The 22,839-nt window shown below is 43.3% G+C and overlaps 1 protein-coding gene across 17 annotated transcripts in view; it reads left to right on the top strand.

The window, feature by feature from the left end:
* The window catches only part of FRMPD2 (FERM and PDZ domain containing 2), a 119,996-nt gene that overhangs the window by 13,423 nt on the left and 83,734 nt on the right, over window positions 1–22,839 (top strand). For 13 of the 17 annotated variants that reach the window (XR_014827503.1, XM_021073051.2, XM_084996471.1 and 10 more), the window contains exons 2-4: window positions 14,211–14,336; window positions 15,983–16,140; window positions 21,753–21,818. Coding sequence is in view for 16 of the 17 variants with exons in the window: in XM_021073051.2 (XP_020928710.2) it covers window positions 14,213–14,336; window positions 15,983–16,140; window positions 21,753–21,818 (348 nt within the window). In the remaining variant the exon portion in view is untranslated. The remainder of the gene's footprint in view (window positions 1–14,210; window positions 14,337–15,982; window positions 16,141–21,752; window positions 21,819–22,839) is intronic. The other 4 variants (XM_084996468.1, XM_084996473.1, XM_084996476.1 and 1 more) reach the window with 1 other exon arrangement.

Raw genomic sequence — 22,839 nt, 5'->3', positions numbered from 1 at the left:
TGCAACCTACACCACAGCTCATGGCAATGCCGGATTCTTAACCCACTGGGCAAGGCCAGGGATCGAACCTGCATCTTTGTGGATGCTAGTCAGATCCGTTTCTGCTGAGCCACAACAGGAACTCCAGTAACCACAAATATTAAACAGACTGCATTTCTGTGGACAGAAATTCTAGGCTTGGACTTTTTCTTCTATTCAGTAGGCTGATTATGAGAGGGATTCAGCAAAAGCCAAATTTTCTTTTTCATGCTGTGAAACTGGCATAGGATGCCAAGGGATTTCCAAATAAGTAGAAGAAGGCTTTCCAGAGAAAATGCCAAAGTGCCTTAAGGGCTGCCTTTAAACATGGCTTGATTGTAGTCACACGAGGTCTTCTTGTTCTCTTTGTTTTTCACTTTGCATGGCAGTGAGTGTGCCTGGAGTAGCATAAGCCTGTTGGGATAGGGTGTACATTTGAGTATTCTTAGCCACTTGTGGGAAAACAAAACCTGTTTAGAAGTGGTTGATGAAATAGATATAGGAGATAGATAAGAAAGCTCTATAAAGAGGATATAGAATCTTAACAGTGTACCTTGGATGATAAAACAATTATAATCAGAATGTACTGTGATGCATCCAATCTATGTAACTCAGGCAAGTAAACATCATGAAAAAGGTCACTACCAGTTGTTACAGGTTGTGCTAGAGAATAGTCTCAAAGCTAAAAGTTCACCTAATTCTCTGAAAAATCTTGGACCCAGGTCCAGAATCTCTGTAACACATCCATAAACTAAATATTTAGACCCAGTAGTTTCCACTGGGGAGATAAAAACAAAAGTTTGGGAAGGCAAAGATAGAGCATTAATAATTGCAGTATTCCTTTAGGGATAAGCCTTGTAATCATGAAGGCAATGAGTTTATTTTTAAGATATTTGAAATATTTAAGAAGACATGACATATTGGAGAACACAACATTCTTGACTTGTGATTTAATGTGAAATTGTAAGCATGTAATTAGCTAAGTTTATTTATTTATTTTTGTCTTTTTGTCTTTTTTAGGGCTGCACCTGCAGTATATGGACGTTTCCAAGCTAGGGGTCTAACCCAAGCTACAGCTGCCGGCCTACGCCACAGCCACAGAAACACCAGATCCTTAACTCACTGAGTGAGGCCAGGAATAGAACCCACATCCTCATGGATCTTGGTTGGGTTTGTTAACCACTGAGCCATGATGGGAACTCCAATTAGCTAAGTTTATAAACAGGATTTATAAGTGGAAGCTAGAGGGAGACACATTCAATTAAAAAATAGTCAATAGTTCTTTGATAATTAGAATTTGAAATTATAAACATAATATTGATTGCATCAGCACCAAAAATTATGAAATGTTTGAGAACCTGATTTGATATTCTGTCTTTATTCATGAGATTTATAGGAGTTGTGAGTATATATAAGAAGGCTTGGGGGAATTCCCATTGTGGCTCAGCGTAATGTAGCTGTCTAGTATCCATGAGGATGCAGGTTCAATCCCTGGCCTTGCTCAGTGTGTTAAGGATCTGGTGTTGCTGTAAGCTGTGGTGTAGGTCACAGATGCAGCTTGGATCCTGCGTTGCTGTGGCTGTGGCTGTGGCAGCTGCAGCTCTGATTTGACCCCTAGCCTGGGAACGTCCCTGTGATGCAGGCGCAGCCCTAAAAGGCAAAAGCTAACAAACAAACACCCCCCCATTAAAAAAAAAACATTTTAAATGGTGAGGGGAATTAACTAATTTTGAAAATAGAGTTAATTTTCTAGAAGAATTTAATATGTTAATAATAGGTATGATGATTTGTTTATGATACTATAGTACCCAGTTATTCAATCAAACACTAATCTGGGTGTTTCTGTGAAGGTATTTTGTAAGTATGGTTAACATTTACATAAGTTGACTTTAAGTAAGAAGATTATCCTTGATAATGTAGGTGGTGGCCCTCATACAATCGTTTGAAAGGACTTTAGACCTGAGGTTTCCCAGAGGAAGAAGAAATTCTGCCTCAAGACTTTAGCATCAGGTCCTATCCAAGATTTTCTTTTTCAAAGAAAAAACCCATATATATATATATATATATATATATATATATATGGCTTAGTAGATAGCCTAGCTCTATCTCTTCTAGGGATACCATGATTAATTGTATAAGTGGATGAGTTCTAGCTAAATTGAACAGCAATCTTACTGGAATCATCAAAATGTTGAGTCATAGCCCTTAAGTCACTTCCCAGACTTGAACCTGTTCACAGAAGCAGCCCCTTTGGGGGACATCACAGAAGGATGATGATGAAGGGAAATCCTCACATTGGGTGGAATTTCAAGCAATATACCTAGTGGTTCACTTTTCTTCAATGGAGAAATGGCCAGAGGTCAAAGCTATACTGATTCGTGGGCTATAACCAATAACCTAGCTGGATAGTCAAGGACTTGGAAGGAATATGATTAAAAAACTGGTCACAAGGAGGTCTGGGAAGAGGTATGTGAATAGACCTCTCTACCTGGGCAAATTACTACTGGGTCTCTGGGGAACCCTGCCAGTTAGATTATGAATTAGTTGAACATTAACTGAACCTCATGTGAAGTGGTTCTTTACTTTTTTATACCAGTCATTAGATGAATGGAGCATAGTGCTGAATTTAAGATTTAAGATAAAGCAGCTTTTAAAATCCACAACATTAATAAATTGAATACTAATTTAAACACATGCAGCTTTAATTAGTTTTGTTAGGTTACAACTCCATCCCTCCCCCCATTTAGAAACTCAAATGGCACTAACTAGACATGTGACTTTTGTGACTTTTAGTCAGTTAAATTCTCAGTTTCCTCACCAGGAAATGGGGATCATTTGGCTTTGCCTATTTTGAAATTTTTTTCTGGGAATCACACAATTGTTTAAAAACTCTCTAAGTTCTAAAGGGCTCTTCTCCTTAGAAGGCATTACCTTAATGTAAAATTGGTACCCTCTGAGTACAGATTATGTTATAGCTGGCCCCAAGGCCTCAAAAAAGGATGAAACAGATCTTTCCAAAGGACAAGCAGGACCAAAGAACACGGGTGAAACACAAACTGTGTTAATAACCTTGAATAATGTTTTTGATATTTTACTTTAACTCTTCAGATTATGTCAAGAAGAGAGTCTCTTCAGAACCATAGGGCTTTCACGTTTTTTGAACAAATCACCCCTTTCACAGTGAAAGATCAGGCCTCAGGCTCAGAGCGTTTGGAAGGCAATATTGTTTGGCAAGATTTCAATGATTTAAAAAAAATTAGTCATAATTACCTTCTCTTTAAGTCCAATAACACTAATTTTTCACTTACTATGATTATACACATTCTCCTTTTAAAATAAATGCACGTAAAAACTTGCCTCATTAGGATAGATAATGTAAATATCAGGAAAATTATATGTAAACGTGGAAAATGGGAGTAACACTACTTCAAAATGCTCTCATATTTTTCTGGACACTAGCATCCATTCTGTTCTCTAGGAATGCAAGACTCTACCTTGGAGCACTAAAGAAAGATAGGCCATCTGCTAGTTGCTTTTTCCCCATCGGCTTGTTCTGTTCCTCACAGCCATCTTGGATGGTGGAAAGTATTATCTCCCTTTACAGATGAGGGGATGACGTCGTGGCGCAGGGGAAATGAATCTGACTAAGAACCATGAGGTTGAGAGTTCGATCCCTGGCCTCGCTCAGTGGGTTAAGGATCCGGCATTGCCATAAGCTGTGGTGTAGGCTGAAGACCCAGCTCAGATCTGGCATTGCTGTGGCTGTGGTGTAGGCCAGTGGCTACAGCTCCAATTAGACCCCTACCCTGGGAACTTCCATATGCTACTGGTATGGCCCTAAAAAAACCAAAAAGACAAATATATATATATATATATATATATATATATATGTATATAAAAGAGGGAAATGAGATTTTGAGAGTTTACTTGTTCAAGGTCATATGGTGTCAATTCTGCAGCTAGTATTTAAATCAGGGAGGGGGGCAGGGTCTGTGTGGAGAATGCCACCTGGGGTCAGGTTCCAAGAAGCTCACCATGGGAATGTTCTAGAAGGCAAGAGCCCTGACACCTTTGCCTCTTTAAAACAGAGCCCAGCTGAGGCAGAAGCTGTCTTTCCCTCCTGGTGGGAAAGATGTCATTTGCCTTCTGGAAAGTTTTGCTCAGATTGTGGTTTGAGTGCAGGTGGCTGTTTTTAATGAGTGTCTAAAGGGAGAAGGAATGAAGAGAGATGTGTGGAACAAAAGGAGGAGAGAAACAAGGATCATTCTGAGCACTTTGATTCCTTGGGAGCCCCACATCCTTCCCTAGTCCCTCCTGGGGTGTCTATTTTGGGGACATTGAGATATTTTAGGCTTTTTGCTAAAGGAGAAAATGGGAAGTTTACAGCGCCTCAGTCTTGGCAGACAGATGGAAACAATTAACACCATATCCTAAAAATCTCATAGTTGGAAGTTGCTCAGCAGCCCTGATGCTTAAAAATCCCTCTCTGGGTGGTTGGAGCAGAGACAGAAAGAGAAGGGAAATAAGATGGTTTCAGCACCTTTTACATACTGAGCACTTTGCTATAATCTTCCCAACAGTTCCATGAGGGACCTGCCATGATTAACCCTATTTCCTGCATGACACAACTTGGGGGCTTGAAGAGGTTAAGAGTATGCTCTGTGCCTTAATTCATACAGCCTGATATCCAGCTGCAGATTTAATTTCCAAAGCTCATGTCTTTTTTTAGCCGCCAGGTAGAGAGTGCTGCATGAACAATGTCTGTGGTAGACTAAACAATGCCTCCCTCCACCTACACCACACACACACACACACACACACACACACACACACACACACACACATGCACACACACAAGATAGCCATAACATGATTGGTGGAACCTGTGAATATGACCTTCTAGGCAAAAAAGACTGCAGATGTGATTGCGTTAAAGGGTCTTGAGATGGGGAGATTACAGTAGATTATCCAGATGTGCCTGATTCACAGCTGTCCTTATAAGAGGCCAGCAGAGGGAGATTTAAAACAGAAAGAAGAGGAGAAGTTGAGGTGATGACAAAGGCAGAGATTGGAGTGATGTGGCTGCAAGCCAAGGGATGCTGGCGGCCAAGACACTGGAAGAGACATGGAAATGATTCTCCCATAGAGCCTATGGAGGGTGCATGGTTTTGCTGCAGCTGATCACAGCCCAGTGAAACTGGCTTCTCCGAGTTAATAAATTCCCACAAGCCAGGTTTGTGGTAACTTGTTACAGCAGCCATGGGAAACTATTACAGAGTCTGAGAGAGTTTTAAGGGAGAGCATTTCTGGGACCAAGAGAAGGAGAAAGAATATTGAGCAAAGTTAGGGCAGTCAGGAGTCTGAAGTGATAGGAGTGTTTCAAGGAAGGAGTCCGCATGAGACCAGAGGCTGTCCCATTGTCCCCACCCTACAGGTCTCCTCTGCTGCTCTAATTTCCGACTTTATGCCCTTTACTCCTGGGCAGTGGCCCCTTGAACTTCCAAGTTAAGAAGGGTCTGTGAGTTGGGGTCAGTGGATGCAAACTATCCATTTAGAATGGATAAGAAATGAGGTCTTACAGGACAGCACAGGGAACTACATCCAGGCTCTTGGGATAGACCAGGATGGAAGACCATATGAGAAAAAGAATGTTTATGTATGACTGGGTCACTTTGCTGTACAGCAGAAAATGGCACAACATAGTAAACAGACAATGTACTTTAATAAAACTTCAAAAAATGAAAGAAAAAAAAAAAAAGGGAGGGTCTTTGAGGCTCCATCGACCCGTTGTCTCCATGCAGGGTTGAGTAGCCTATGGCACTGCAGAGGGTTGTAAATGGTGCTAACCACACATAGCTTAAGGCCAGAGATCCTCATTGGTGCCTTGGCAGGTGGTGAGGGAGAGGAAAATGAGGCAGAATGCTGGAATGTGGCTAAAATCTCACAGTTCAGAAGCCATTACATAGGAGTTCCTGTTGTGACACAGCAGAAACGAATCCGACTAGTATCCACGAGGATGCGAATTCCATCTCTGACCTCTCTCAGTGGGTTAAGGATCTGGCATTGCTGTGGGCTGTGGTGTATGTTGCAGACATGGCTTGGATCCTGTGTTGCTGTGGCTGTGGTGTGGGCTGGCAGCTGTAGCTCCGATTCGACCCCTAGCTTGGGAACTTCCATATGCCGCGGGTGTGGCCCTAAAAAGAAAAAATAAGCCATTACACATTCAGTCAATAGATAGGTTAAGATTAGTAGCCATCCTCACTTCAGAAGCCAGCACTTTATAAACACTGTAAAATATCATGGCAACAAATGCCCAAGGCACGCCCTTGAGTAGGTGGCTTGCTCTGCCAGCTGGCACTTGATGATCCTCACTCAGCAGCTGTCAGGTGACTTGGACACGGTTCTTCCTAAGGGGGTGGGGCAGACTGAGCCTTCCCCATTCCTCCACTTACAGGACTGGTAAAGGCTTAAATGGGATAAGGTGTTAGATGCTGGTGCTCAAGCTTTGTTACTTCCTCCCACCTGGTGAATACTGGGCAGCAGGGCTATGGCAGTAAGTCTTCTGTGTGGCTTTGCACAGTGTGGGTTGCATTTCCGCTGCAAACTAGCAGATAGGCCAGGTTTCCCATTGCTCCTAGGCAAACATGCAAACTCCTCTCCTTGAGAGGCTTGTCAGGAGGGCGCCTGGCCAGCTCTTTGCCCTTGCTCAACTCCCTCAGCCCATGCTCCTGCCCCGCCCTGCTTCTCTCTGGTCTTGGGATCTGCCAAGTCCTGGGATTTTGTGCCTGGTCTTCCCTCTGCCTGGAAAGATTTTCCTAAGACTGACACCTTCTCAACTTTCAAGTCTCAGCTTAAATGTCACCTACCTGAAATGTCTTCCCAGACCACTCTGGCTCAAGTGTACCCACACCAAAGACAAACTGTAGTGTACCCCCTTGTCTAGTTATTCTGCCTAGTCTCTCTCTCTGCAGAATTATTTAGTTTATCTGTTCATGATCTGTTCCCTTTTCCTTGTCCCTGATAAATGCAAGCATCTCAAGGATATGACATTCTATTGTACCTACCACTCTATTTGTAGCTGAAGCTTAAAATACACTAGGTCCTTGATAAGCCTTTGTTAAATAAGGGGATGGCTGAGGCAAGAGTGTGGGGATAACTGGCAGATGAAGTTCAGGGCTATTGCCATCGTGGCCCATGTGAGTGGGCAGCCCAAGAAGCAGCACTAAAGAGCAAGGTCAAGGAGGGAGCTTTGAGGCTGAGTGAGACCTGGGTGCAAGGCTGCTGGAAGCCAGAGGCCAATAGGTGAGAATCTCTGGCAGATGGGATGTACCACCCAAAGCATGAGAACTTAAGGAAGGGAGCCCCAGGAGACTAATGAATGGGCAATGGGGTTTCTGATGGAAAAAGAGACTTTTAGGTTATTAGTCAACCATAGAAGACTTTTAGGTTATTAGTCACTCACAGAGCATGGAGTTGATACAAGAACTCAGGTGGCAGAGTGATGAGGGTGCAGCAATGGAACCCCGCCCCCCCAAAGGCATGCCCATCGGCTGGAGGCTTTCTCCAAGCATCCTCACTGACAGGAGGACCTGGTTTTTCCATATGGTGGGATCCCTCCATCCTTTAGTTAATGGGCCCTTTTCAGTCCATGGTATAGCAGCAGCATGTACTTGCCCACCAGACCATTTAGAAAAACTTAGAGAGAAGCCTAGAGGCATCGCAGCATGCTGGTAAAGGGCTGATGGTGGCTGTTTCATAGTCTGATATTTATACACATACAGCACTCAGGACAGTGCCTGCATTCAGTAAGCTCTACGGAATGTCTACTTGTATTGTTATTAGAGAAAGCATCAGTTGGCTCTGAAATGACATTTGCAATATTACACAGAGATAGTAATGTTCATGTGAGTCCAGGTGGATTCTTGAGGAGTAGTGGGCTAGAGAAGAGTCTCTGGAGTGATCCAAATCAGAGTGGAGGGCTGTGGCTAGGGCTGCCGTGGAAATTCAGCACCCTGCATGGTTCCCAGCCAAGGGAACTCTTTGCAGACACCAACTTACCACTGTGGGCAAAAAGTGATATTCAGCTGTGATACTGGAGCCAGTCAGACAAGGGAGTTTGTACAGAAAAGCAGAAGGTACACATTTCTTCATGTAGTAGGATCATGCATGTGCAATGAAACAAGTGTGACAGATTTATTTTAATGGAAAGAATGATGAAGAGTTTGCTGGCACTTACTCCTGGGTTTAGCCTTGTGTTTGATGAGGAAGCTTTGATTCTAACACTTCCAACAATGGCCACGTCAAGTCTCAAGGAACTCTTCAGCTCTAACAGCTGAGGAGTGCTTGATTGGCCAACCTGATCAGTTACATGGTTTTCTAGATGTTGGATGCTCCATTATCCACCCTAGGTAGAAAAAAAAAAAGAACTTTTTTTTTTTTTTTTTTTAGTTAGCATTTGTTGGCAGAGTTTCTGAATAACTCTTTAGACAAGATTAACATAACTGAAGAAAATTGTTGGATTCATATTTCAAGAAAGTAGGTGGAAATGGAGTACATTTTTTTGTAGATTTGCTTAAGAATATTTTTAGCAGAGCAATGCTTAAAATTGTCTTAAACTTTTTCACTGTAAAATAACAGAAACAGAGCACCATATGACAAATGCATAGCTTAATGAGACACTTTAAGGTGAACAGCTTTGTAACCATCACCCAGGCCAAAAAACAGAACTTTGCGACCCATTCCAGGAGCCTCTCAATATCCTCCATCTCAGTCACAGTGCCCTGGCTTCCCCAAGGGTAAGCATCATCCCGACTTGTACAGTCACCACTTCATTTTGTTTCTTTATAGTTTTGTCCTTCACATGTGCATTGCTAGACCCTATAGTTAGTCTTGCTCATTAAAAGAAAAGTTGATGTGTTATTTAAATACAGGTTCCCTTCCATCTGCTTCTTTTAAAACCAGTTATTGAGATAATTCACATACCGTAAAATTCACCTTTTAAAGGTGTACAAAGCAGAAGTATTTAGTATGTTCGTTAAGTTGCCTAAATATTACCACGAATTCTAGAATATTGTCGTTACCCCCAAAAGAACTCCATACCCATTAGCAGTCATTCCCCCCTCCCTCATTCCCCAAACCCTTACCAACTGCTGATCTACTTTGTCTCAATTGATTTGTTTATTCTGGATATTTCATATGAATGAAATCATACGATATGTGACTGACTTCTTTCACTTAGCATAGTGTTTTCGAGATTCATCAATTTTGTATGGTATAAGTTATGGCGATGGTTTCATGGGTTTATACTTATCTCCAAACTCATCAAGTTGTGAACCTTCAATAAGAAAAGCTTTCTGTATGTCAATCATAAAGGGGTTTTTAAAAAAGCTTTGTTCGTCCTGTGGCAAGTAGCAGTAAGTACCTCCTTCCTTTTCATTGCTAAATAATGTTTGATTGTATGTGTATACTGCATTTAGTGCATCCATTCATCAGTTTATGAATATTTGGGTTGTTTCTACTTTGGGGATGTTATCAATAATGCAGCATATTATTGAATATTTGTGCACAAGTTTTGGTGTGGACATATGTTTTCATTTCTCTTTGGGTATATACCTAGGAGTGAAACTGCTGAGTCATTGACTCTTTGAGGAACTGCTGAACTGTTTTTCCAAAGTGGCTACATTACACTCCCACCAGCAATATACGAGGGTTCTTATATCTCCACAGTTTTGCCAACACTTACTATGGTCCAGTTTTTGGTTATAGCTATCCTTATAGATGTGAAATGCTGTCTTATATTGATTTGGTTTGCATTTACCTGGTGATTAGTGATGTTGAGCATCTTTTCATGGCCTTATTCGTTACTAGTTCTGCTTCTTCTGAGAAATGTCTGTTCATATCCTCTGCTTGTTTTTAAATTGGGTTATTTGTCTTTTTATTGTTGAAATGTGAAAGTTCTTTAAATATTCTGGATACTATTCTCTTATCAGACGTATGATCAGCATATATTTTCTTCCATTCTGTGAGTTGTCTTTTCACTTTCTTGATAGTATCATTGAAGCATAGAAGTTTTAAATTTTTATGAAATCCAATTATCTATTTTTTGTTGTTCATATTTTGGTACCACATTTACAAGTCCATTTGCATAAAAGCCTGCGATGGGCAAAATATTGTTCTTCTGCACAATTGTAGCTATTTAAGGGGTGATGTTAGGAGTTCCTGTCATGGCTCCGTGGTTAGTGAACCTGACTAGTATCCATGAGAATGTGGGTTCGATCCCTGGCCTCACTCAAGATATGGTGAGCTGTGGTGTAGGCTGCAGATGTGGCTTGGATCCCGTGTTGCTGTGGCTGTGGCATAGGCCGGCAGCTATAGCTGATTTGACCCCTAGCCTGGGAACCTCCATATGCTGCATTGTGGCCCTAAAAAGACAAAAATATAAAATAAAAAAGAGGTGATATTAGAGTATTGTTACAGGATGTATCTGCTGAAGAAGCAGATATGGCAACCTTAACCACCTCAGACATATATGTGTAATCATGTGCACATATGATGTTATGTGTCCACATAGGTGCTACCTATAGTTATCTAACCCAGTGTAATTCCCTAGCCTGGGAGTCCCTGAACAGAGCAACAACACTTAGGCTAGTGCCTGACTTGTGGGTATTTTTTTTTTACATGCATGTTCACATGTATTAGTTCACACTAGTAAATGGGTGGTTTGTTGGACCAGTTTACAATCTCACCTGCAGCAAAGGAGAGTCTTACTTAGTTCCAGATTTGCCAAATGGTGGTACCAGATCTCTTATTCTTCCCAATTTAATTGACATAAAATATCTCATTGTGTTTTTTTAACTGAGCTTTATAATTTTGAGGTAGCTGTAGATTCACATACAGTTGTGAAAAATAATACAGAGTGATCCCATGTACACTTTACCTAGTCTCCTTCAATTATCACATCTAGCAAAACTATAGTAAAATACAACAACCACAAAAATGGCATAGATGCAATGGCAGATTTGGTTGTGACTTCCCAACACTTATACACTTGCATTCACTGGTGTGTGTGTGTGTGTGTGTGTGTGCATAAGCATTTAGTTTCATGTAATTTCATTGCATGTGTAGTTTGTGGATACATCATCAAAGTTAAATATGGAACACTGCTGGAGTTCTCTTGGGGGTGCAGTGGGTTAAGGATCCAGGATTGTCACTGCAGTCTCTTGGGTCAATGTTGTAGCACAAGTTCAATTTCTGGCCAGAGAACCTCCATGTGCCACAGATGGGGCCAAAAAAACAGATGTAGAACAGTTCTGTCATCACAAGGATTCCATCTGATGTCTGTTGCCCAATTAAAACCACACCCACTTTTCTTCCTCCCATCGATAAGCTCTGGCAGCCACTAATTTGTTTTCCATTTCTATCATTTTGTCATTTCAAGAATTTTATATAAATGGAATCATACAATATATAACCTTTGAGACTGGCTTTCTTTCACTCAGTGTAATTCTCTGGAAATTCATCCAAGATGTATGTATTGACAGTTGATTCTTTTTAATTGCTGAATAGTATGCCATGGTACCCCAGTTTGCTTAATCACTCATCTGTTGAAGGTCATCTGGGTTCTTTCCAGTTTGGGGCCATTACAAATAAAGCTGCTATGAACATTAATGTGTTAATGTAAATATATTTATCTTTGGGATAAATTCTCAAAAGTGCAATTGTCAGGTTGAATGGTAATTACATATTTAGTTTTGTAAGAAACTTCCAAACTGCTTTACAAGTTAGCCATACTATTTCACATTCCCATCAGCAATGTGTGAGTGAGTAACCTAATTTCTCTGCATCTTCACCAACATTTGATATTGTCACAATTTTTTATTTTAGTCACTCTGGTAGGTGTTTAGTAACATCTAATCATTATTTTAATTTGCATTTCTCTAATGGCTAGTAATGTTGAACATAGTTTGTTCTTCATCATCATCTGTATATATATATATATATTTTTAATATGTTATGATTTTATTTTATTTATTTACTTATTTTTTTGTCTTATTTTTTGCCATTTCTTGGGCTGCTCCCGCGGCATATGGAGGTTCCCAGGATAGGGGTCAAATTGGAGCTGTAGCTGCTGGCCTACACCACAGCCACAGCAACTTGGGATCCGAGCCGCGTCTGCAACCTACACCACAGCTCACGGCAACGCCGGATCGTTAACCCACTGAGCAAGGGCAGGGACCGAACCCGCAACCTCATGGTTCCTAGTCAGATTCGTTAACCACTGCGCCACGACGGGAACTCCATCATCTGTATATTCTTTTTGGTGCCACGTCTCTTCATATCTTTTGCCTATTTTCTAATTGGATGGTTTGTTTTCTAATCAATTTTGAGAGTTCTTTATAAATACTCTATGTATATTTTGTCAGATATGTCATTTTCAAATATTTCCTCTCAGCCTTTAGCTTGTTGTTTCATCCTCTTAATAGCACCTTTCTGGGAGCAAAAGTTTTTAATTTTGATGAGGTCCAATTTATCAGATTTTTCTTTTATATGCTTGTGTCTTTGGTGATAAGTCTAAGAACCCATTGCCTAGTTCTAGATCCCAAATATTGTCTCCTATTATTTTTAAAACTTATAGTTTTGTGTTCTACATTAATCTAAATCCATTGAGTTAATTTTTGTATAAGGTGTGATTTTTTTTTTAATGATGGATCCAATGCTATTTGTTGAAAACTGTCCTTCCTCCCTTGAATTACTATCTTGAAATGGTGGTCTTACCAGGCTTGCTATAGTCTATATCAGCCTTGCTAATTTTCCTGCAATTTTTTTTCCTAGTCTCAAAGTACTGGAAAAAAACATTTCATATTTTTGTGGGATATTTTATTTTGAGAGTCAGAGATTTCATTTCCTGTTTGAGAATCATAATCTCATCCCATTGTTTTTTTTTTTGTTCTTTTTTTTTTTTGCTAATCTGCCTTTCATTGTGGTTATAAGGATTTAGAAAAATGTGGCAGAATGAGAATACCTGCTTCATTAGACTCAAGAAAAGTTTCAAAAAAAAGAAGTAGGAGGGAGATAAAGAAAAGAAAGACAATCGAGGGCCTGCATTTCAGCTTTGATTCCATCATTTTTTATCTGGCTTCCCTTGGACTGCTCTCCTGCCAGTAAATGGGATCAAAAGTCCCTCCCTACAGACTCCTTGCGATGAATAACATCTCACATAGAAGCCAGGCTCCTTCTCTTGGGAATCTCTCTCCCTTCCTGAGGCTGGTCCTAGAGGCAGATGTAGGGACATGCGGAGCTGGTGGGTTGAGAGCTTGGATTAGCACATTGGATGTAGAGATGGCGAGTCCATGATGTGCTCCCCACCCTGCCTCCAGCTCAGCACACCCGCCTTCTGAGGTCTGGCTAGAGAAAAGATCAGTGACGTAAATGGATTAGGAAAAGCCTGCCTGGCCTCTTCCTGCTGCCACCGCACCTGGGGCTCTCCACACTGGTGATTAGTGAGTGGCAGCTTTGTCAGTGGGACAGACATTTAAATGTCATTTTAGTTTAAGGGAGCAGTTCTAAGAAGAGAGGGAAGTGAAGACCAGCTTTTTTCACCTCCTCCTCCAGCAAATCAGTCCCGTGCATTCTTGTGAGTCTGTGCCTTTTCAAAACACAGCCTTTCTGTATTCCTTCTAGCAAGTCTCACCCTTCAGGCAGGTGTTGCCCATCATTAGAGACAGGGCTGGTGCTGGCACCAAATCCAACTCTGCATGTGGCAGCCAGAAAGGGAAAGACATCATGAATCGTGCATTGAAGGCAAAAAAGGTTGTTAACTCACTTTCCCAGACTTTCCCAGAGAGGAGAGAAGGCAAGAGACATTCCCCAATCAAGGAAGCTTTCTGTGACAGCGCATGCCCAGCTCAGAGGGAGCCCTTCTCCTGGTTCTTTTGTTCATTCATTCATTTATTGACTTAACCCTGAATTAGGGGGTTATTTATTTATTTATGTGCTCATACACTGAGAACCACTCGAGCCCAGCCGGCCCACATTTCTTTAGTTTCTCCTGTCTGCCTGGCCCTGGGCCCAGTCTTGTGGGAGGGGTGCACGCTGCAGAGGGGGCTGGACCATGCCTGGGCTGGCGTGGCGAGTGCTGACCCAGACGTGCTCCAGGACATCACAAGAACTCTGCCACACGCATGTCTTTGCAGGCATGAGCGCGGCCTCTGTGACTCTGGCCAGTGCCCTGCAGGTCCGGGGTGAAGCTCTGTCTGAAGAGGAAATCTGGTCCCTCTTGTCCCTGGCTGCTGAGAGGCTCCTGGAAGACCTTCGTGTTGGTAAGACAGTGTGTCTGGGGCGGCTGAGTTACAGGGCATTGAATGTGAAACTTGCCAAACACACTTCTGGGTGCTGCGTATTGATCTGTCATTAGTCCGAGGTATTAGAAAGAGTAGGCAAAGGACACCCACCTGCCAAGCTGCTCTGGGAAGGGAATTCTGACTCTCGGACCCATGGAATGAGGCAGAGTTGAAAGAAAGTCCTCCTTTGCCTTGATATTGCAGCTTCCTAGGCATAATGTCTAGGAGAGAGCAGGTGCAGCTCTGTGGGCCTCTCCCAACACCTGGGCAGTCTGGGCAGAACCAGAAACTGGGGTAGTTTCTGGCAGGGGTAGCCACTGAGAGGGCTTACACCCCCACATGTTTTCCTGCCAGATGCTGCAGCAGCTAGTGTCCCATCAGGGAACAGAACCCACACACTCGGTAGTCTAAACAAGGGAAGTTAATATAAAGAACTATTCAACTCTGATAGAAGAGTAACTGTCAGGTATGAGAAAACTCAAACTTGGCCCCATAGGAGTGAGGGCAGTACCCAGTGAGGGACAAACTTCAAGGGAGGCCCCCTCTCCAGGCTGGGCTTCAGATCTGCTGTAGGAGTTGTGCTTGCAGCCCACGATGATGGCCAAGTTCTCTGCTTTGCCCGGCCATAGGTGTCTGCAGTCACTTGACAAGCGAGACACAGGCGATCACCGATCACAGATAGGGGCAGGGTGACTTTCTGGGCCGGGTGAGCTAAAGCCAGGGGAGGTAGTGCCAGCCGGAGGCCTGGAGCCCGCAGCGTCCGTGTAGACAGAAGGGGTCGGGAGAAGGTGATTACTTGACAAGGCTGGGCAGAGGTGTGTCCCAGAGACCGCGCCTCCAGGGTGTGTGTAGGAGCAGAGAGTCACTCTCAGTCACGGACACACGCTGAGCCCCCAGAAACAGCTGGAGAGCCCGCCTCTCGCAATATCTTTCTAGCACCCTCTACTGAGAAAGCTGCGCATCGCGCTCACTGTAAAAGAGAGCTCGTATTGAAAGATGAATTTGGAGCTTCGGATCTGGAGCTTCGAGGCATTAAATTGACAACTGGAATATTGAGTGCCCTAACTCAGATGTCAACTTGGAAGTCACATGTGCTTGGGGCCTGCCAGCTCGTGGTGGAGGTGGCCCATGCAGGAGATCACACATGCGCAGTCAGGGTGAGGCGCCCTTGGTGTGGGGAGATGAAGGGAGGCCTCGCACCTGTACCTTCACTTGCTTCTTCTTCCCGAGTCTTCACTCCCTCTTTCCCGCCCTGGAGGTTCTGGTGAACAGCTAAAGTATGTTCAGAAGACCAGCTGCCTTGGTCCCTGACTTGGCTCCGGAGAACTCGGACTTGTGCTAATGTCCAGATGGACCTGATCTTTTTCCTTGAGACTCTTGGGCCACCTGTGAATTTGGATGCAGCTTCTAGTTTCCCAGCCACTGCTGCAGCCACCTTCTGTGACATATGCTCCTGTGCCTGCATGTGTTAGGGTTGAAATCCTTCACTTCCGTATTTCCTAGGGCCATGCTCACTCTCCATCACAGAAGGGGTTCTGCAAGGCACCTTCTGGGCACAGTCCCCCCAAGATGACCCTTCAGATGGTGGCCCTATCTTTACATGCCCATCACTGCCTTGTTTTCAGATTCCTCGGACTATGTGGTCTGCCCCTGGTCAGCCTTGCTTTCTGCGGCTGGAAGTCTTTCCTTCCAGGACCATATTTCTCATATAGAGGCTACTCCTTTCAAGGCCCCTGAACTGCTACAGGGACAGAGCGACGATGAGCGACCTGATGCATCTCAGGTAAGGCACATGATATCTCTGAAGCACTCCTGCACCTGTCCTCTGGGAAAGACCTGGTCTTCCATCATCCCCAGTTCAGCCCCAAGGAACACTGAAGCAGAATGGGTTTAAAGAATTTTATCCCTAGGCTTTCTTGCCAACAACTTATTAGCTCTTATATGAGGACAGATGAGCTTCTCTGAGCCTCAAGTTCTATGTATGTTGAAATGGGATTAATATGACCTATCTATCAGCTTCTTATAAATATTCAAAATGAAGTGCTGGAAAAGCTGTAGGTAAATGGTCTGGCAAAATGTGACAAAAACCCTAAAAAGGACTCAACAAATCTTCAGATGGAATGTATCCCAAGGCATCAGTAAAGATTGATTTAGCTGCAGCAACGTTTATTACTGTAGGGTTGACATTAGTGATAGACTGGAAACAAGTTTAATATCCAGTGAGAGTGCACATGGAACAAAACAGCTCTAAAAGGAGGCTGTAGAAACTTACTTAACGACTTGAAGAAGTTAAGTACATGCATGTGCAATGTGATCCTAGTTGTGTATGCACACATACACACACCACACAGAGTTTGAAAAATACATGTCTGTAGTGATTATTTTTTCATCACTGGTGCCATGGATGTGTTTTGCTTCTGAATAGCAAAAGGTTCTGGCTCAACATTATTTTTAATTTTAAACAGAAGCAATTCTAAGGAAAAAATGATATCCACTAGGCACACTGTGCCGGACAGGCTATAGTGGGTGTTTAATCCACAAGTTCCTTTCCTTTCCATGGGAAAATTACAGATCTGGAAATTCCACTCCTCTCAGGAGGCATCCTGGAATGGGAGCTTTTTTTTTTGTCTTTTGAGGGCTGCTCCTGCAGCATATGGAGGCTCCCAGGCAAGGGATCCAATTGGACCTGTAGCTGCTGGCATACGCTGCAACCACAGCAACTCAGGATCCGAGCTGTGTCTGTGACCTACACCATAGCTCACGGCAACACTGAATCCTTAACCTTCTGAATGAGGCCAGGGATCAAACCTGTGTCCTCATGGATGCTAGTTGGGTTCATTAACCACTGAGTCATGACAGGAACTCCAGGAGCTACTTTTTCTTTGGACTCAGAGAAGAGAGCCTCAGTGGCTTCCAGGTTTGGCTTGTCTGGGCACATGTCTGGCTAGTTTGTCTCCAAGTCAGATCACAGCAGTGAAAACATGAGTGTCACCGTTGCAGTTGTCAGGGCTCCATCACCCCACTGGCAGTCTCCCCAGCACTCCAGGGGGTGGATCCCTGGCCTCCTGTGTTGGACACAGACTTGAGTGCCTTTAAGATTCCCACTTTTTGGGTCTCTTGGGTGACGCTCCATCCAGACCAAGTTGCCTCCAGCACTCTGGACTCAGCTAAGATGACACATCCAGAGCTGTGGGATCTGACTTTCTGAGCAACCACTAGAGGGGCCTGCTGATGAAAGTGCAGGTTTCCTATGGGATGAATTGCGGCCAATGGGAAGCAGGAGATGGGAGGAGACTGAAAAGATAAATTATCCCTGCTTTTCCTTCTTCATGAACTGTTTTTAGGCAAGTCTTGAAAGCCTTCTCAGAGAAATTCTCAGTGCGGAGGCTCTGTCTGCTGTACTTCCTGCTGTGATTTGTGGCTTAAACAAGGAAGTAACCAGCATGTGCTTGCCTCCTATCCACGTTTCTCCTCACCCTTGTTGGCCTGCGCTTGCTGTTCCTAAATGAAGTGTCAGCATTTAATCCTTGCTTCAGGCTCTGCTTTCTTGGGGACCTGAGCTAAGACAGATCTTGAGTGCTCCTGGGGTCTTTCCTCATCCCTCCCAACACTCACTGGTGAGGAACAGAGATCACCTTCCTGACTGCAGCTTGACCTCCACTGAGTGTCTTGTGAAGGTCTAGTCCTTCCTTTTTCTTCTTCTTCTTGTAGCAGCACCTGCTGCACATGGAAGTTCCCAGGCTAGGGGTCTAATTGGAGCTACAGCTGCTGGCCTACGTCACAGCCACAGCAACTCGGGATCTGAGCCACGTCTGCCACCACACCACAGCTCACGTCCATGCTGGATCCTTAACCTACTGAGCAAGACCAGGGATTGAACCCACATCCTCATGGATACTAGTTAGGTTCTTAACCTGCTGAGCCAGAATAGGCACTCCCTAGTTGTGCCTTTATTCAGAGCTTCCTAGAGCTGAGCTGAGCTGGAGAAGAACATCCTCCTCACTCTGCTCTTGTTCCTCCATGGAGAGGAGGGAGGGCTCCCAGAGTGCCAAGGCTACAGGATTAGGCCAAGTGAGGGCTAGGGAGGGGTGTTCTGAGAGTCTGGGCCAGGAAGAGAAGGGTGAGTTTGAGCTGGGAGAGGATCAGTGTGGGCAAGGGGCTGAGGCCTGAATGGACCAAAGAGCCAGTTTTGTTGGTGGCTTACTTCTCCATCCATGGCATTGGGGAATGTGGCTTAAGGGACAGAAGCTACTGGCTTTCATCCCTGTTTACTGGGCTGGGAGGCAGGGTTACCTGGCTGTTCTCTCTCTTACAGCATCCCTACCACTTAGTTCTGTTAACTGCTATTCTCCTCCTTTCATTTCAGTCTCCTCTCTTTTTGTTTTTAAAGTTTTTTTATATTATTATTATTATTATTATTGGTTTTTTGCCTTTTCTAGGGCTGCTCCCATGGCATATGGAGGTTCCCAGGCTAGGGGTCTCATCAGAGCTGTAGCCACTGGCCTACACCACAGCCACAGCAATGGGGGATCCGAGCCTCATCTGAGACCTACACCACAGCTCACAGCAACGCCGGATCTTAACCCACTGAGCAAGGTCAGGGATCGAGCCTGCAACCTCATGGTTCCTAGTCAGATTTGTTAACCCCTGAGCCATGATGGGAACTCCTATATTATTATTATAGTTGATTTACAATGTTCTGTTCCTTTCTGCTGTAAAGCAAAGTGACTAAGTTATACATATGTATGTACATTCTTTTTCTCACATTATCCTCCATCATGTTCCATCGCAAGTGATTAGATATAGTTTCCTGTGCTGTACAGCAGGCTCTCCTGGCTTATTCACTTCGAATGCTATAGTTTGCATCTACTAACCCCAAACCTTCAGTCCCTCCCATTCCCTCCCCCTCGCCCTCAGCAACCATAAGTCTGTTCTTCATGTCCATGAGTTTGTTTCTTTTCTGTAGATAGGTTCATCTGTGCCATATTTTAGATTCCAGATGTAAGTGATATCATATGGTATTTGTCTTCTCTTTCTGACTTACCTCACTTAATATGAGACTCTAGTTTCATCCATGTTGCTGCAAATGCTATTATTTTGCTCTTTTTATGGCTGAATAGTATTCTACTGTGTATATGTACCACATCTTCTTAACCCATTCATCTGTTGATGGACATTTAGGTTGTTCCCATGGCTTGGCTATTGTGAATAGTGCTGCAGTGAACATAGCAGTGCAGGTATCTTTTCAATGAAAGTTTTGTCTAGATACATGCCTAGGAATGGGATTGCTGGGTCATACAGTAGCTCTATATTTAGTTTTCTGAGGTACCTCCATACTGTTTTCCATAGTGGTTGTACCAATTGACATTTCCACCAACAGTGAAGGAGGGTACCCTTTTTTCCACACCCTCTCCAGCATTTGTTATTTGTAGACTTACTAATCATGGCCATTCTGACTGGTGTGAAGTGGTACCTCACTGTAGTTTCGATTTGCATTTCTCTAATAATTAGTGAGGACAATCTCTTTTCTTCATCCAACTTGGCTCAAGTCGTGTGGGAGATGGATGAGCAATCAGGAAACTGGTCTCAGGAGAGGCTGTGCTCAGAGTCCTCCCCCAGCCCTGGGTTCTGTTCTGAGGTCAGGAGAGTGTACACTGACTCCTCTCCCCAGGCTAACATTCACCTCTAATGAGCACACTGAGTTGTTACCCTGCTGCTTGGAGTGTTAATCCCAGGTAGGAGGAAAGTGTGGGCAGGTCCCTAACGACAAGTCTCTTATGCCCCCATCAGCCCATCCCAGGCTTGTGGCAGACATTACCAATTGATTATGATATTCTTTCCCACGGAGCCAGGAGTTGCTTTCAGAATCCTTCACAGCACCCTTCTCCAGGGCAGTGACTTCCAGTGGGCTGGATTTGGGATGAGGCTTGTCATTGCAGCCTTAGGGCTTGCCCTAGAATACTTTATGTTCCCAGGTGTGGGCAGTGCCTCTGGTGGTGCTCAGGCAGCCATTCTCAGGGTCAGTTCTCTGGAGATGAGGGTGCAGCTGGTGATCTGCCCTGCAGGTGTCTAGTCACATCAGGGGAGAGGTCGACTGGTTTAGGGGTGCAATTTCAGGCCAAGAAGGGAACACATGTGACACATGTGACATTCGACAAGTGTCCTTGACCTAAAAATGTAAAAACCAAAACTGAACCTACTTGTATTAATCTCAGTAGATTGCTAGAGTAGCAGTGTGTTTTTACAGACCATGTTTTGTGAATTCAATGTCTCCCTTTCAAGGTTCCAGAAATCATTTCATGAAAAAAGAGATCTTAAGGGAAATGTGCCTTTTCAGTTATAATAGGAGCCTAATAATAATAATAATAATAATAATAATAATTTATTGAGTACTTAGTATGATCCAGAGGTGACATAGCCAAATGGCTCTAGGTAAGGGCTTTGGTGCCTGGGTTCAAGTTTAGGCTTCAGGTCTTATTTGGGCAAATTCCTTAACTTGTCTTCACTTTTGTTTCCTTCTCTGTGAAATGGAGACACTATCTACCTCACAGAATTGTGGTGAGGACTAAATAAGGTACTATAAGTAAAAGATTTAGAACAAGGCTTGGTCTGTTATAAGTGCTCTCTGTCCAATAATAACAAAAAATTACGGTTACTATTATACCATCTCTGGGTACTTTTTACTCAATTCTCAGACGTTTTCAGGCAGAATACTTACTTTAAAGATGAGAAAACTGAGACTTGAAGAACTCAGATAATGCTCTTCCAATATACTACATTGATTTCTGACAACATATATATATATATATATATATATTTTTTTTTTTTTGTCAAGCTGAACCAGTGTGTCGTGTAGAGATGGCTTTGGCTACTAGAAACAGAAAGCTTAAAATATAGCCTCCAGAACCACAGATATATTTATCATTTTCTTAACAAGAAGTCCAGAGAATTGATTAGCAGCTTAGTAAATGTCATCAAGAATCCAGGCTATGTATTGTCATTTTACCTTTCTTATCTCTTGCTTTTTTGTCTTTATGCTTGTGGCCTCATGGTCATAATATGGCTGCCATGATTCTATACATCACATCATCATTCAAGATAGAAACAAGGGGGAAAGGATGGGACCAGCCACATGTGTTCCTATAGACAGTAATGAACAAACTTTCTCAGAAGCTCCCTCACATACTTCACATCTTTCACAAAAACAGAGTGTCATGGTCACTGAGGCTTTCAGCCTCTAGAGTAGGACCTGCAAAGTTTAAGGGAATTGCAAATGCTTGTTGGGCTAACTAGCCAACGGTGTCTGTCACACATGGAAGTGAAGTGCGTTCTGTTTATAGGATCACGGAATAACAGAGACAACAAATCTAATCATGTGCTTTTTTTCTTGGGCAGATGCACGTCTATTCTCTGGGAATGACCCTCTACTGGTCAGCAGGGTTTCATGTTCCACCAAATCAGGTCTGTGAACCAGATACTCAAAGTCCTTGCCAGGTCATGTCTTTGGATTTTTTTAGTTTTTTTTTTTTTTTCCTCCTCAAGGCAAGGACCATATCTGTTGAGCTATGGGCCACCACTCTGTCCTCCTAAGATTAGGAAGGATTGCCAATTAATTAAAGAACTGCTCTTGCTGAGTCCAAAACCTAGGATCCTACTCAGCATGACACTCCACGTGGCCACAATTTGGGATTGCCAAGCAAGATAAGACTTATTTGGGAGTTCCTGTTGTGGCGCATCCAAAACAATCTAACTAGGATCCATGAGGACCCAGGTTCGAACCCTGACCTCCCTCAGTGGGTCGGAGATCCAGTGTTGCCTTGAGCTGTGGTGTAGGTCACAGACATGACTCAGATCCTGGATTGCTGTGGCTGTGATGTAGGCTGGCAGCTGTAGCTGTGATTCGATCCCCAGACTGGGAACTTCCATGTGTCATTCGTGCAGCCCTAAAAAACAGAAAAAAAAAAAAAAAATAAGATAAGACCTATTTGTCACTCCAGGCCGAAGGAAGTAGGAAGCTGGAGGATTTTACAGATACTGAAGATACCGGTTTATAAAACAGGCTTTAAAGCAGCCCTTCCTAAAGGGAGGTGCTTCCCTGAAAAAGGGTTCTGTGCTCACTCGATGTGGGGCAAAGTTCCCTACAATGCCTTCTTCTTAAAGGTTTTCCTGAGTAGTTTATTAAAGGCTGCAAAGGCTGAAATTGAAAGTGCAGAAATTTTACACTTTATCATAGCTTTTTACAAAATTTTTGGCTACAGAATGCATGTGTGTGTGTGCACGCCTGTGTAAATTTTCATCTGACACTGTACAAATTCCACAGGAACCAGTAACAAGAACACATGCTGGAAAACTTTGCCCAGCCTGTTGGCTTTCTTTCTTTCCTCCCTCCTTTTGTCCCTTCCTTCCGTCTCCCCTTTGCTCCCTCCAATTTGATATCCCAGTGCTTCCAGTGTTCTTTCTAAAACACTGGTTGCATCCTTCT

Source organism: Sus scrofa, chromosome 14, assembly GCF_054392235.1.
Source record: "Sus scrofa isolate SSC_HxYL_T2T_F1_AM1 chromosome 14, Sscrofa_HxYL_maternal_Yorkshire_Landrace_v2.0, whole genome shotgun sequence".
NCBI classification, from domain to species: domain Eukaryota; kingdom Metazoa; phylum Chordata; class Mammalia; order Artiodactyla; family Suidae; genus Sus; species Sus scrofa.
Note: the sequence above shows the minus strand (reverse complement) of the source record. Positions and strands in the feature narration are given on the sequence as shown.